The following is a 15,215-nucleotide window of genomic DNA, read 5'->3' on the forward strand; positions in this document are numbered from 1 at the left end:
CATCAAACTCTCTTAATGTACTAGGGCTTTTTTATGCTGTAGGACCAAAGCAATTTTTGTGTTTTTGCCATGTCTTTCTTCAACCATTATTTCCCGCTTTCTCATTTAATGAACCCACGCAAATATATATATATAAATTATTATTTTTCCCCTGGGACAAGTACGGCTTTTTTGTGTATTATATATATTCTTATATAATTTTAATTTATGTTTTGTTTTCAATTTTTTTAGGATTTTATTTTTTTCAACCCCTAAATATACATATATTTAGACCTACCTTTCTCTTAGTGTTTTCTGTCTGACTCAGCTCACAATCACAAGGAGATGACAAGGAGAGAGGCAGAGAACAGAGACAAAGCAGCGCTTACAAGCATCTGACTGTATCTGTGCATGTGATTGGCTGTCATGAAATGGCAGGGGATCTGCTGTAGAGTGACTTCTTGCCATGTGGGACTGTTTTTTTGTTTACCAATGAAATTCCAGGAATGAAATACATCATTGGTCCTCTGGTATGTCATTGGTAGTAAAGGGGTTGAAGGCCAAGTTAACCATTATCTAGCAAAAAAAAAAACTATTCCTGAAGTTTTCTTATTTCAGATTATCCACAGTGAGCACAGCATCCAAAAACACACAAATACACATTAAACACTTTGCCTACTTCCTTAAAATCTAAAAGACCTCAGAGTCAGGGTGATGCTTTACAATCATGAAAAAAATGTGTTCTAAACCTAATCGGTAGCCCAGAATGACATACTTTAACTAGCTGTACATCCTGCCGGTTGAGCTGGCTCTGAGGTAATGAATCTCTCCTTATAATCCATTCATGCTGCAGAACCTGGCGCGCAGTTAGTCGGCGATGGGGATCCACGTGAAGCATGCGGGACACTAAGTCCTGTACGGGAAGCAAGAGTGTTTCACAGTGAGGACACTATTGTCTTTCAGACATATCTAGATTATATATGTTGTTTAGTCACCTACCTTTGCAGAATCAGAAACCGTGTTCCAGTTACCCCCTCTCAGAGTAAACTTCCCTCCGCCAATACGAGCCAGAATCTCCTCAGGAGTGTCTTCAGGACCATTAGCAAAGGGAGTATATCTAAAAGTAGAATGGGGAAGGATGAAGTAGTTTTTTGGGGGGGAAAAATAGTACTTCAGACTTTTGCTTAGCATTGGCTTTAGCTACAGACACTAGAATTATTATACAATTCGAGATTATTGTAAAACAAAATTCTGTCAGGTAGAAATGGCAGGTTTGCTCTGAACAGAAGAATAATCTTTAAATCTGCTAGAAAGTGTTACACTTATTTCACACACATACCAATGTAAACATAATATCCTACTTCTTCCCATCCATATAATAATAATATCACTCACCCAGCCAGCATGGTATACAGAAGAATGCCTAGGCTCCAAATGTCACAGCCCTCATCATATCCTTGTCTCTTCAATACCTACAGCAGCAATATTCAGCAAATTTAGTATAGTTTACATGAGCAGATTAGTCAAAGCTTCTCATTTAAAGGTCCCTGGAGATCATTGTCCACCCCACCACAACTTTAGACATTCATTCCACTAACACTCAATCCCTCCTCTCATTCAGCCATTACCTCTGGGGCCACAAAGTTAGCTGTATAACACGGTGTCATCAGTAATCCATTCTCGGCTCGTAGCTGCTTAGCAAATCCAAAGTCACATATCCTTATAGACTCTGGGTTACCAGACTCATCAACATAGAGGATGTTACTGGGCTTCAGGTCTCTGTGAACTACCTGGAATGACAAGAAAAGCCAAAAAGGGGCGCAAATTACATTTACTTATACAGCATCAGTAGATTCTGTAGTACTGTTACTATTGGGGACTGTGTAATATTTAACAAAGACAATAACAGGTAGGGAATTCTTGAGAACAGGATACACAAACACACACACCCAAGATGTGTGTGTTTGTGCATCCTAGATGGATGGTGCTGTGTTTGAATAGTATATAGTATATTGAATAGTATATTACCCCTTGGGAGTGCAAATATTCTACAGTCTTGCAGATGGTAAAAAGCACAGCACTGGCCTCCCTCTCAGAGAAGAACTTCTGCCGCAGGATCCTGTCCAGCAGCTCGCCCCCTCTCATGAGCTCTGTCACTAGGTGGACACTGCCCCCTTCTTCATACACCTGTCATTGTTTCAAATAAATAAAAACTGATGTCAAGTGTTGCTCTTCTCTGCAGGCTTGCACATCTCTTAGGAACAACAAATATATTTTCTGTATCAAGCATAGTGGATGACACAGTCTACCGAGGAGATTTTATGTTTTGAAACATTTTGTTGACAGCATACCAAGAGGTTGTGCCTAATCTAGTGTCAACTACAATCACAAAGAAAATTCCTCTTTTGCACATAAACTGGGCACTAGAGAATCTCTATACACAAGGCCTTGATAATGAATATATTGGCTGCATATACTGGGTCTCATGTCCACACATTTGTTTATTATAAATATGGGGGAAACCAGACACTCACGTCTTTCAGTGTGATAATGTTAGGATGCTGTCCATATCTCCTCAAGATTTCAATCTCCTCCGATGGATCTCTTTTGGTCTTGTCTATGACCTGAAGAATTTGTTAAGGCAACAAACAATAAGAAAATAAGTTACGTAAGATATATCTCGAGTGAACCAGCACATTCAGCAAAACGTGGGCTAGGATATATAGGATAAGCGAGAATAAGTAATGATAGCGGGGAAGAGTCACATGATTAAATGTTTGAGTGAGAACCTTCAATAACAAAAAAGATAAGTTACTTGCCATAAAGTTATAGGTTTATGTAGTAACAAAAAAAGGGAAAAAAGTCTATGGTAAGACACAAGATAGAAGAATAAAATATAATACATGACAGACTGACTGGTATATAAAAGCTGCCCAGTATGCGTCTTCAAACACTGTTTTAAGTTGGGCTGATTTTCAGTTTCCCCCTCCAATTTTAGACCCAAAACACTAAATAAAACTGTATGAAGGAACTCAAAATTGCATGGAATAGGTGAAAAGCTGGGCCCATGCATAGAAATTTCATCTCACAATTTCTCACCTTTACAGCATACTCCATGTTGGTCCCTTTGTGAACACAGCGTTTGCAGACAGAGTAAGAACCCACACCAATTGTCTCTAGCACTGTGTACACGTCGTTAAATGAAACACTCTTAGAGCAGACCTTTGAAATAAAAAAAAAAAACTTAAGTGTGACACTAATGTTAAAGGGACAGTAAAACATATAGAAGCATACCAGCACTCTGCATACGCAAAGAAGGACACTGATGATGCGGAGTGAGAAAAATCAGTCTTGAGCAACACAAAACCTTTTACAAGAGAGCTGAAAAACGTTCTTGGTAAATAGTGTTCCTGTTCTCAGAGGTCAATTGAAGCATACTATGAACAAGCATAAAAATGTGAGGGGAAAAAAAGCAAGACAATGCAAACGTTAGAAAGGCCACATTACCTTTGGTACAGACAGTGTTGCAGGAGTTTGCGCAAGTCGTCTATCTTCCTGTGTTAGCGCAGGGGCCACAAAACTGAATCCACGGAACAGCTGGTGAGCTCCTGCACTGGGCGGTATCCCAGGAGAATCTGAGGGCAGAAAGTCAGGACTGACTGATACTTCTGATGTATAATATGACCTGTGACATTAGTCAATCCTATAAAGAATCCTCATAGATCTTTTCAAACACCAACCTTTTGGTGTCCGTGATGTGAACTCCGTGTCAAAGTAATAAGTGTCATCTGGCTGTGCCACGGCCGGCTTGAAAGGTGGGTTAATCTCTCTGCGGTAGAGTTTCTGAAAAGAACAGGGAGAATGTAAAAAGAGGAGCTAAAGACTTTTAAAGCTACATTTTTCATATTGTGGCCTAAGCCTACATTCAAGTAACCCTGGCATTAAACCAAAAAAACATGGATTCAAGTAGTTTTGGGGTTGCTGTAAATCTCCACCATATTGTAGTACGTGAATCTTGCACTGATTAGTACAGATGCATAAAGCATATCAATTGTTAAACATATCTTAAAAACTTTTGCTGAACAGATTTGAAAGCAATGTGCAAACCTAACGGAAAAAACCCAAAGAACTCACATTCCAATCAATCGTGGAGAAAAAGGGGTGACGTTTAATTTCCTCTGCACCTTCTACTCCTGACGCTGATAAAAAAAACAAAGCAGCACAGCACAAAATAAGTCAGTCAAGTTGAGATAGATACAGGGCTTATTAAACATCATTTACAGGGTTACACGTGATGAGGTCGCTCACCTAAGCGGTTACTAGGATTCCGCTTAAAGAGGGCGCGTAACAAACCCTGCGCCTCACTGCTGAGAAACTGAGGCATTCCAAGTTTGGCTCTGAAAAAGGGAAGATACACATCAGTAGGCAGAGGGAAAAAAGTAGATGACAGCAAGAGAACCGTTGGAACGCATTGCAGGTCTGCCATAGTTATAACTGAATAGCAGTGTGTGACCTACTTCAATATTAGAGTCATGGTTTCCTTGCGGTCTTTTCCTTGGAATGGCAGGGAGCCAGTAAGCATCTCAAACTGCGAAACACAAGACAAAGATGTGACCAGGGATACCAAGCCATTTTTTTAGGGTTAAGTCTGAATCAATGGGGTCAAAGTCACAACACCAGCAACAGACTATACTGGATGTAATTTGTTGACAGTAGACTCAATGTATTCATTAAATTGACTTTGGAGAATTGAAATGAGACTTCTTTACTCCATGACTCCAAAGTGTATTACAAAATGACCAGTCCCTAGGAACTTCTAATACAAGAAGTTAATTGTATTGACTCTCTAAGCTAAAGTTAACCATTGCCAAAGTAGTAATTTAGACAACCCATTACTCAACCAGATTAAATTGTCTTTTATTCTAATTAACATGATGGCAAAAAAACAAAAGTTAATTACCATGAGCACACCATAAGACCACCAATCTGCACTGTGTGTGTGGCCTTGCCGGTTCACAACCTCTGGAGCCATGTATTCCACTGTCCCACAGAACGAATAGGCCTTTTTCTCATGGTCAATCGCCTCCTTACTAAGCCCAAAATCTGTCAAAAGAAACATGAGTGACTAGGTAGGTATAAGGGAAATGCTTCTATATACAAGGAAGAAGAGAAAACTAGAAAGGAAAGTATTTGCTGAAGAGATGAGGGCCAATCTCAGAGAGTATCTCATGCCGGAAGGCTTGAGCCGGCTGTGCATCAATATATAATTACATTTGTTACCGGATATAAACCTCTCCCTGCGTTAAAGGAATCCATAAGATAGCTGCGTGGTGCCCTTTACATTTTTGTGTTGATTTTTCAAATGCAAGGGGGGATTTGCATTTTCTCCTCCCTCTGCCATTTTGCTTGCAGGAGATGTAATATATACAGACATACCCCGCTAATACAAGTTGGGGAAATACACAAAATATATTCATAAAAAGCTGACAGCACTGCCGCCAAAAAATGCCTTAAAAGCAGGGTAAAAGCTGCAGACATGATGGACCATAGAAAAGGAACAGGGTCAAGTCAGTTGAGGTCTTAAATATAAAAATATATACTCAGATAAAGAAAATAGGTTTTTATGTTTTTTTCCCTTTTGAAGCATGCATATGAAAGTACTTTATAATGCATTTTTTTATGGAGTGTCAGGGACATTAAACTGTCCCTTTAACACATTAGTTCACCTTCCAGCAAAACATGTTTTGGTGGCTAAACCCAATTAACTACAGTTAAGATTTTCATTGGTGGGGTTGGAGGTGGGAAATGCATTAAAACCTTCTCTAACTAAACCTGGTTTAGTAACTGTAACCTTGGTATGAGCTTTATTCAAATAGTATATGTAAACACACAAAGACACACACAAAGCTTTCAGTGTACCCTTTTTTGGGATGAGAATCAGCAGTTAGTAGGAGTACTGGGGTACATTAGGAGAAAACAAATGATATACTAGAGTCAAAAACATACCAGTCAATTTTATATGACCCTCTTCATCCAGTAAAATGCTGCAAGAATGGAGACGGACAAATTATTCATGTGGCCCGTATCATTTAAATAAGAGGCTATTCTATAAATATATTGCATATTCTAAAAAGCTTATTTTTTCCTCATTTCTGATTTCAAGCTAATTCACTTAATTATATAAAGTCTCCTTCTTAACCCTAAAATTCTTAATTTCCATTATCAGCAGTGGTGATTATCCTACAAGCTCATAATTAAAATGCTTTTTGACATTATACAGTAGCGGGTACACTTGCCAAAATTATAATTAAGATGTGTGAAATGCATTGCACAACATGGATACTTTTATTTTAATCTCACTAATAAGTACATTGGCTATGTAATGTAGATTCCCCCGTAACTGCCACAATACAAAAAAGTCCATGTGACATACTTCTCTGGTTTCAGATCACGGTAGATGATTCCCAGGCTGTGCAGATGATCAAGACCAAGAGCTAACTCAGCCAAGTAGAACTTAACATCCTCCTCTGTAAACATCACCTGAAATAAGAATTGATCCATTGAGGGAAGATACTGGGCAACAGCTGGGCCAAAAACAAAATAATAAAATTGAGACTAACCTCTTTGGAAAGACGGGTAAAAAGGTCTCCTCCGCGCAAAAAGTCGAGGATCAGGTAAAGTTTCCCCTCTGTCTGAAAAGCTGAAAGAACGTTACATGAATACAATACTCACACAGATGTCGGACTTAAACATTTTGGACTCCCACATCTATCTATAATTATATATATATATATATATATATATATATATATATTATATACAGCGTGTGCAGCGACCACTCCCAAAGCTCTAGCCTTGGTCCTTTTGGACCTGACAAAAGTCTTGGGTGGTCCCAATCCAACCCTGCTTATCCCTTACCATAATGTAGTTTCACCACAAAAGGGTGATTCACATCAGCTAGTATATCACGCTCCATCTTGGTCCTCACTCTGTCACGTACTAAAAAAAAAAAAAAAATGCATTAAAAATAAACTAAAACCAATATTAAAAAAAACTTGTGTAAGCCATTAAGACATGCTTGGTATATTGGTTTTATTAACTGCTGTAAATGGCAGAGCCTATTGAATCCTTGGTATGATTCAAAAGCCAATTATTTACTCTTATGTATATGGTAAATTGTTCAGCACTCCCACACAGTTCTTAGCCTCACTTTCACAGCTGAATTTAAACTAAGCCAGCTTTCAGGTTTAAAGAGACTAGAGAGAAAAGAAATTAAAACACAATTTGTATAAAATGTCTGTCTGTCACCAGCCCTTTTTCATTTGTGCGGTTGAATCTTTACATTTATTTGAATAACAATTAGCATTAAGGTGGCCAAGATACAATTTACAACATGCTAAATCCATGTACTATTTTCATTGGTAACTAATTCTTAATAAAAAAAATTTGCATTTTACCATTAACTGGTGTTAAGAACTATGAATTCCACAAAATATATACATTATATATATACACATAATACAAAATAAACACATTATACAAAAGCATGTGGTCGCTCCTGGCCATACCCATTGCTAACAGGCATATAAAATCGGGCACAAAAACATGCCATCTCCGTAGACAAACATTGACTATAGAACGGGACTTACTGAAGAGTTCAGTGACTTTAAACATGGCACTGAAACCACTGGAACCATGAAGACTCTGACTATTATGCCAATAACATGCAACTTTGATCCACACAAGTGCCTCACCTTTCAGCGTAGCCTTTTTAAGTACTTTCATTGCGTATAGTTGGTTATCGTCAGGAGGGGTGATCTTGCGGACCAGGAAAACCTACATGTAAAAAACAACCAATAAAACAAAACCTTGCCGCTGGCTATGATCAATACCAAGGCTGCACAACTCCAGTCTTTGCATCCGTGCCTGAAAACAATTAGTAGACTCCATTTTAATTGCGACGCCTGTGCTCAAACTAGGAAGTCCACAAACGTGGTCTGTATGTTACGCTCAAGGACTTGAGTTGTGCACCTCAGAACAAGACACTCAGCGGTATTAGGGGGCAACACATCAGTAGCATAAAAAAGGAAAGAGACTGAGCATAAGTGTCATCTTAACATCAATAAACAAAAGGGCTCAAGGTGCGTGACTATTTGCTGGGGAGGGGGCAGTAAAGACTGCAATGTCAGTTAAGAAACGGGCAAGATTCTGCATCAGGGGAGGTTTGGTGAATAAGTAAATATAGACCTTAAGGGAAATTTAGCCATTCACTGCAGTAACAGAAGTCTACATGGTAAAGGGTCAGAGCGAGATGTGTGAGCAGAGGCAAAAGCAAAGAAAAGCTGTTATGATAGAGGCAGCGGTGTGACTTTACACCATGCAACAATTGATGCTTACATGGAAGCTCAAGAAATTGCAAGCTCATTAACTTACCTTCCCAAAGGATCCCTGACCTAACACTTTTAGCAGGACAAAGTGTGAAGGGTCAGCCTTCTCAGAGCCTTCTTTTACAAGATGTGTGATAGAGATCTCCTTTACCATCATCTCATCCTAACAAAGCAAGAGAACAACCAGAATTTCAGCTGTGTGAGTTCACATATCATCAATACAGCAAGAAAGTATGGCGTGATGCAACACTTACAAAAACCGATCAGCTTACTCAAAAATGTGCACAATAGTATGTTTAATCACTTGCCTATCCTTCCAAAACAATATCTTATATATGTTCCAAAATCTAAGTATGTGTACCCTTATTATTATATTATACATTTCACGCACACACGCACTATATGGACAACAGTATTGGGACACCTGACCATTACACCAACAGGGACTTTTATGACATTGCATTCCAAATTAATATGTAGTTGGTCCCCACTTTTGTGAGGTCAGGCACTGATGTTGGACAAGAATGCCTGGCTCACACCCTCCATTCCAGTTCATCCTGAAGGTGTTTGATAGGGTTGAAGTCAGGGATCTGTGCAGCCAGTCATGTTCTTCCACACCAAACTCATCCAGCCACTTCTTTATGGACACTGGGGCAGTCGTGCTGGAATAGAAAAGCCCATTCCCCAAACTGTTGCCACAAAAGTGGAAGCATAGCATTGTCCAAAATGTCTTGGTAGGCTGAAGCATCACAAATTTATCTTCACTGGAAGTAAGGGGCCAAGCCCAAACCATGAAAAACAGCCCCATTATCCCTCCTCCACCAAACGTTACAGTTGGCACAACGCAGCAAGGCAGGCAACGTTCTCCAGACGCCTCCCAAACCCATCAGTTGGGGACTCTACAGCTATGGAATTAGCAGAACACTGTTGACTTCTACATACGATCATTAGGTGTACTTATCCATACCATAAGTCCAATAAAAACGACCACAAATACTTATTTTTTTGCATTTACATACACAACCATTAGTTGTTGTGGAACTATTCCTATGATGCTTGGTGTATCAAGTTGTGGTTCCTGCTGGAAAAGGAAAATAAAGGCCCAGTTCAAGCCATCAGAGATTTCACTTTTAGGCAGCCCATTTGAACATTTTAGTTCTGAGCCTTGCTGGCATAGCCTCAGTGGCACTCTTTCCCCATGTCCTTCAGAGAGGGGAGCAGCAAGGCTTAACATCATTCCCCAGTTTTCTTAACAGAAGATGCACAGTCACTCCTAGAGGTACATACTAGGGTGGGGGGCGGCAGGGTCAGGCCTAGAGTAGCGAGCCTCATAAGTATTGCCCAAAGTTAAAGATTGGTTCTTTTGCTATTCACAGACAACTATAAAGTCTTAATAGAAACATGTGTCCATCCATAAAGAGGAAACAGAAAAGTAGACAAACCTTGCCATCTAAAAGGTCAACATATTATTACCATTTTTCTGTACTGCCACGAGATTCTTAGGTGCTATACAGCGAGTTCTATAGACAATGACAAATAACAGACACGGTATAGAAGGGCACTTTCATAAGATCTTAATGCCACTTACATTATTATTATTATATCTACCCAATGCGTCATATTGTTTTAGGTTTCCTCTACAACTTTTATTTCACTTTAGTATCCATAGGAAAGAAAAGCATGTGGGGTCAGTGTAAATATGCATAACAGTCTGTGTATTAGCCTGTCCATTGCACAGAAACTTAAATAGTAGACAATTAGGTAGTATCATAGTTATTTTAATCATGAAGACTCATCGGGGCCTCTCAAAAAGACACAGGAAGTGATCAGGCACCTAACTTACGATAAACCAAAAAGAAAATCTTTCTGCGTCAGAGTTTATCAGACCTTTCTCCCAGCATGCTAACAAATGTATTAAAACACCAACCACAACCATCATTCTCTATATAGGCTACTAACCTGGCAGGTTAAGTGCCCTCTGTCTGGGATTGAAGGGCATAAAGACTTGTCCTTGGGCTTTTTTTGGACAAATATCGAAAATAGAGTCCATAATCTTGGAATCCTGAACTCCTTCTCCATTGGGCTTAATGAAGGCATAAAGTAGAAAAGCTGCTGAAGCCCCTTGTACCACTGTATGCCCCCCTCCCCACTTCTAGCTGCTTCTCATCTTCAGAAACTGAAAGCAGCTTCCGAGAAAGCTAAAAAACTCAGTATAACCAAAACTTCCTCCACCTTTGCTGTAGTACCGGAATACATTGTTAACCAAAATAACACCACCTTCAGCGCTGTGCACACTCCCACCTTAACCATGATCGTGTGGGAGAAGCTCAAAATCCCCTGCGTTGTTTTGCTATTTGTTTAAAATCCCCTGCGTTGTCATTGATCATCCCAAAATCTGCAACCTAACAAATACAAAATAGCCAAGAAAGGAAAGAGAGAAAGATCACGTGTGGGACTGGAGAATAGAAAATAGAAAAAATATTCTCTTGCTTCATAGTTAACTAGAATGATGTAAGAATGTTCAAAGTACACAGATGTTGGATGGACACAAGAACACTTCCTCTTTTTTTCTTCCACTGAAGTACTACAAACCATTATCTATCCTGTAGCATTAAATACAAGCAACTAATGGTCTCTCCTTTTTCTTTAATATGGTGGCATAGTTGTTGCCAAGTTAATATGCATGTTCACTTTTACAACAAGCCGGTAAATTATAGTTTGTGATACTATGAACAAAAATGCAAATGAAAATATGCTTTGAGGATAACAAGCCTCTTGCTATAAAAAAAGAAAACTCTCTGTACCCAGTCTTTTTTATATATATATATATATATATATATATATATATATATATATATATATATATATTTTTTTTTACGTGAAGGACTAAAAACTGTACCTGTGAATTTATGGACAAATACATAAAACACAGCGCAAAAAATATGAACTTGCCTTTTTGATCCTCGTCTTGGGATGGAAAATCTGCTTCAACATCTTTTATGGAGGCCGGGTAGCATCACACACCTATTCTATTTTCTAGGTGCCAGGCAGCAAACAATGCATCGCTAGCTATCTCTACGGACAGAATATGGCTATGAATTTCTTCACAGAGGGAAAGAGATAGCAGCGAAACCAAGAGGAAATATTGCAATTTCCCCTTTAATAAGGGAAGGACCTAAGCTATTGTGAGAGAGGGGCTCCATCACTCACAGATAGCCGAAAAGACATCAAAGCTCTACTGGGTGATGAAATCGGGGTGCCTTTTAGACTCCCGCTTTATTAACCCCTTAATGACAAAGCCCGTAAATGCATTGTTTTCAATGGGCTTAGGGACCGCCCATTGTCCTTAAAGGGTTAAAAATAAATAACCACACACACACACACATCAGGACTATATTTTATAGGGCCTACTTATTGTAAGTTGATTGACCTCTGTGCCACAAGTCTTTATATTATTAAAACAAAATGATTAGGTAAACCTAATAAACTGCTCATAAGTAGCACAGGGTCTAAGGAGGGGAGGAGATGAACTTCTGTGGAGACATCTACGGTAACATTCTTTTCTAGCTTCTGTTCCCTGTCAACAAGACACTTCGAGGGGAAGACCATCAGAATCTAAACTCTGTGTAATCCCACTATGGGTGACTGGTGTTCCACTATTATTACCCTAATAAAGTAAATAAGTGTGCCAAAGGGGTCCACATTACATATTTCCTGTGACGAGATTTGTTTCCTGAGGTCACTAAAACTAGTGGCTCATCCACATTTTACTGCATAGGAGGAATTACACACAATAAATCTTACATGTAATATAGAATGAAGTGCATCTTTCTCTCCAGCAGGTGGACACATAACATGCATGTTTTTGGCACACCAACAACCCAGGGGCTGGTTAATGTTACTTGAAGTGGCTTTTTAGCCTACAGGGTTCAATTTCCCTATGGTTATTTAATGGGTGTGGTTACCTGGAAAAGTCAGTCAGAGACTTGGTGTACACTGTACTCTATTACTTTGAGAGACTAGGGCCCTTGATCAATTATTTATTATCTACATCAGAAGCAAAGTATGGGTAAAAGGTCAAAAGAGCGGCAACGTATTCATTTTATTTAGAAGAAAAAAAAGATGGTGATTCCATTTGTTTAAGAATAAAAGGACGAAAAACGTTGCTTGAACAGGTCAATCTGTAGGTTGGAGGTACAGAGGTGCTTGAGTTAAATTACCACTTAAAACATTCTGTATGGAGAGCTTTTCAACAAAATGGAATACAGTATTTACAAGGCCAAGCATATTCCAGGCCGATCTTAAATAAATGTTATATAAAACATCCCAGCATAGCCATATATTTATTGTTTGTTTTTTTCAGCACACAGGAATATAAGACGGCGAAAGCATAGTACAATTTTTTTATGAAATATGTTTCTATGGTTATTTGGTTAGAAATGGTAAATAAACATCAGCTCAAATCATATTTTTCTCCAGATGCTGTCACTGTTTTGAAATTAGTTCATTAGGCCATTATTGAACCCAGCATCAGACCCTGGAGATCTGTGTAAGTCATACAGAAATCAATATTGTGCCTGCTAGAAGAAAAAAAAAGGCTGCAAGCTGTACCGAGGAATCCAGTTCCCCTCACCAGCCGTCAAATGTCTGCCAGGCCCATACTTGCTAACCAGCATCAGAAGAGCGTCAGATGTGGAGGCAAAGATAAGCACTGCTTAGGACAAGCCATAGTTAAACTGTTTATAACCTAGGTGGAAATTATTAGCTTTAAACCTGACATGGGGCTCAAGGTGGTTGACCAATGCCCCCACCATAGGCTGGTCAAACCAAGTAAGGAACTAACTGATAAGGAATGTACGGCGATATTAGGGCTCCACCCTACACCAACCATCCAAGTAAGCAGCTCCCCAGGCATTAAAGCTCCTTGACACTAGACAGAAAGAAGTTGGGGGAAGAAAGAATTTTCAGGAGTCTGGAACGTGTCCTGTCAGAAATATCCTCTGTTTATAGACGTCAGAGGAGAAGGTTCTGCAAGCAGAGCGCACTTTGCCGCCCCAGGCAGACCATGCGTAGCTGCATCCACTCCTTACACTGTTTGCTGCCAGGTATCCAACGCATTCTGGTAACTCTGGGCGTGGAAGGCAAACCTTTCTACACAAACACGTAGTGACTGGTACATTCACCATCAAGGTCAGCGTTGTGAGGCAGAGAAAGACATCAACTATGTGTTAACTCCTCATATGCTGGACAGTCCAATGTAACTACATGGACAAGACAAAACAATGCAAAGCCCGATGACAGCTGACTATACACAGCATAGTTCATGTTAGGCAGGTAAAGAGTGATGTTGGTGCACCTCCTTTGCCACAATATGACACTGGACTGGTACGCCGCATGATATTTTGTACAGGGAGGTTCTGCTGCAGGCAGCAATATACCATCAGATAGATCTCGTAGTTTTAACAGAGGAAAGGTGTTGTATTTATTGGCAGTTGGGTTGTACATGTGCAATGCAAAAAAGGCAATCCTCACTAAACTATCTCATTAAGGAATATCCAGCCCACCAACACCACAGGGAGTTTGTGATCCCAAGTAAACCTTGAAATATGTATTCTGTAGGGCATCTAATTAACCACTGTGCAGTTACTACAGACTATTCTTCAAATATCACTGGATGGGGTTCAGATATTGTCATGATCATTCCGTGGATGCAAGACATGATTAGTGTTGAAAACAGAAGCAAACAGCAGTATTCTATGTTTTGGTGAAGTGTATTTGATCAACTTGTGATACCTCTGATCATGGGTGGATAAACTCACTTAAATGGTTTGGATTTAGACAGAGATTAATAAACTAGTTTTCTACCAGGTAGTGATGAAAGAAGAAGAAATCAATATGAAATGACAAAAAATTATAAGGAAGGTATAAAATGTGAGCCTTTTTCATCAGGATCATGTAATTTGTCCAATCTTTCCCCTTACCATTAACAAGGTTTTAAGTACACATTTATAAAGAATCAATGAAAAATAAGGCAAAATGGGGTTAAAATATCTTTTTATGGTTATTATGCAACAGTCTCATTATCTGCATGGTGCCTTTTAGTAGCAAATGGAAAAGCAAATGCATGGGGGGGTTACGGCGAATATCCCCTTATGCATTCTATATACACTTACGCTATAGCGCTGGCTTGGCAAATGCTGTCTGTTTAGACATCCGCGGACATGTGAGGAAAGCACTCCCATTGATTTCAATGGACACTCTTTTCCCGCCATTGACTATTTGCTTTAATTGGCCAATTTGTGGCATAAACCATTGGACCACTGAGGAGGAGAGCAGCGACAGGGCTGTGCTTTTTACCCCAGATAAGTACTCCTCCCTGTTTTTAAAGAATACACAATAAAATACTCACAGAATACCGTATTTGCTTGATCATAAGACAAGGTTTTTTTCAGAGCCTCTTATAAATCAAGCCTCAAATCAGCAGCAGCGGATGTTGTCTACGCGCATCGTTCACCGGCTGCCAGACAGGAGGATACCCCGCAGTGCCGCAGGGGACCTGGATTCTCCTCTCTGACAGCCGGGGAACGCCTGCTCAACGCGCAGACAACCTCCACTGCTACCTGACACTTCCGCCGGGCTTCTATGACAGAGCGCCGGCATCACATGACCTTCCGGTGCTCAGTCATAGAAGCCCCGGCGGAAGTCCCGGGTACGAGTGGAGGTTGTCTAGACACCAGGGGGTGTAAAGTACGAGGGACCAGTCTAGGGATGAATCGGTTGGGGGGGCATATGAGGGGGGGGATAAGGCATATCAGGGGGGCAGAGTGGCATATAGGGGGGTATAAAGGT

General features: G+C 39.8%; 1 protein-coding gene across 1 annotated transcript in view; it reads right to left on the bottom strand.

Annotated features, from left to right (window-relative positions):
- The window catches only part of RPS6KA1 (ribosomal protein S6 kinase A1), a 38,177-nt gene that overhangs the window by 1,004 nt on the left and 21,958 nt on the right, over nucleotides 1-15,215 (bottom strand). The window contains exons 3-21 of the mRNA XM_053454474.1: nucleotides 8,413-8,529; nucleotides 7,734-7,815; nucleotides 6,898-6,978; nucleotides 6,600-6,679; nucleotides 6,413-6,519; nucleotides 5,986-6,023; nucleotides 4,940-5,082; nucleotides 4,497-4,567; nucleotides 4,288-4,376; nucleotides 4,114-4,178; nucleotides 3,720-3,822; nucleotides 3,487-3,614; nucleotides 3,079-3,201; nucleotides 2,514-2,603; nucleotides 2,008-2,166; nucleotides 1,608-1,769; nucleotides 1,375-1,451; nucleotides 979-1,096; nucleotides 755-892 (exon numbers count right to left, since the gene is read on the bottom strand). Of these exons, the coding sequence (XP_053310449.1) occupies nucleotides 755-892; nucleotides 979-1,096; nucleotides 1,375-1,451; nucleotides 1,608-1,769; nucleotides 2,008-2,166; nucleotides 2,514-2,603; nucleotides 3,079-3,201; nucleotides 3,487-3,614; nucleotides 3,720-3,822; nucleotides 4,114-4,178; nucleotides 4,288-4,376; nucleotides 4,497-4,567; nucleotides 4,940-5,082; nucleotides 5,986-6,023; nucleotides 6,413-6,519; nucleotides 6,600-6,679; nucleotides 6,898-6,978; nucleotides 7,734-7,815; nucleotides 8,413-8,529 (1,971 nt within the window). The remainder of the gene's footprint in view (nucleotides 1-754; nucleotides 893-978; nucleotides 1,097-1,374; nucleotides 1,452-1,607; nucleotides 1,770-2,007; nucleotides 2,167-2,513; nucleotides 2,604-3,078; nucleotides 3,202-3,486; nucleotides 3,615-3,719; nucleotides 3,823-4,113; nucleotides 4,179-4,287; nucleotides 4,377-4,496; nucleotides 4,568-4,939; nucleotides 5,083-5,985; nucleotides 6,024-6,412; nucleotides 6,520-6,599; nucleotides 6,680-6,897; nucleotides 6,979-7,733; nucleotides 7,816-8,412; nucleotides 8,530-15,215) is intronic.

The sequence above is a fragment of the Spea bombifrons genome, chromosome 2 (genome assembly GCF_027358695.1).
Source record: "Spea bombifrons isolate aSpeBom1 chromosome 2, aSpeBom1.2.pri, whole genome shotgun sequence".
NCBI lineage: Eukaryota > Metazoa > Chordata > Amphibia > Anura > Pelobatidae > Spea > Spea bombifrons.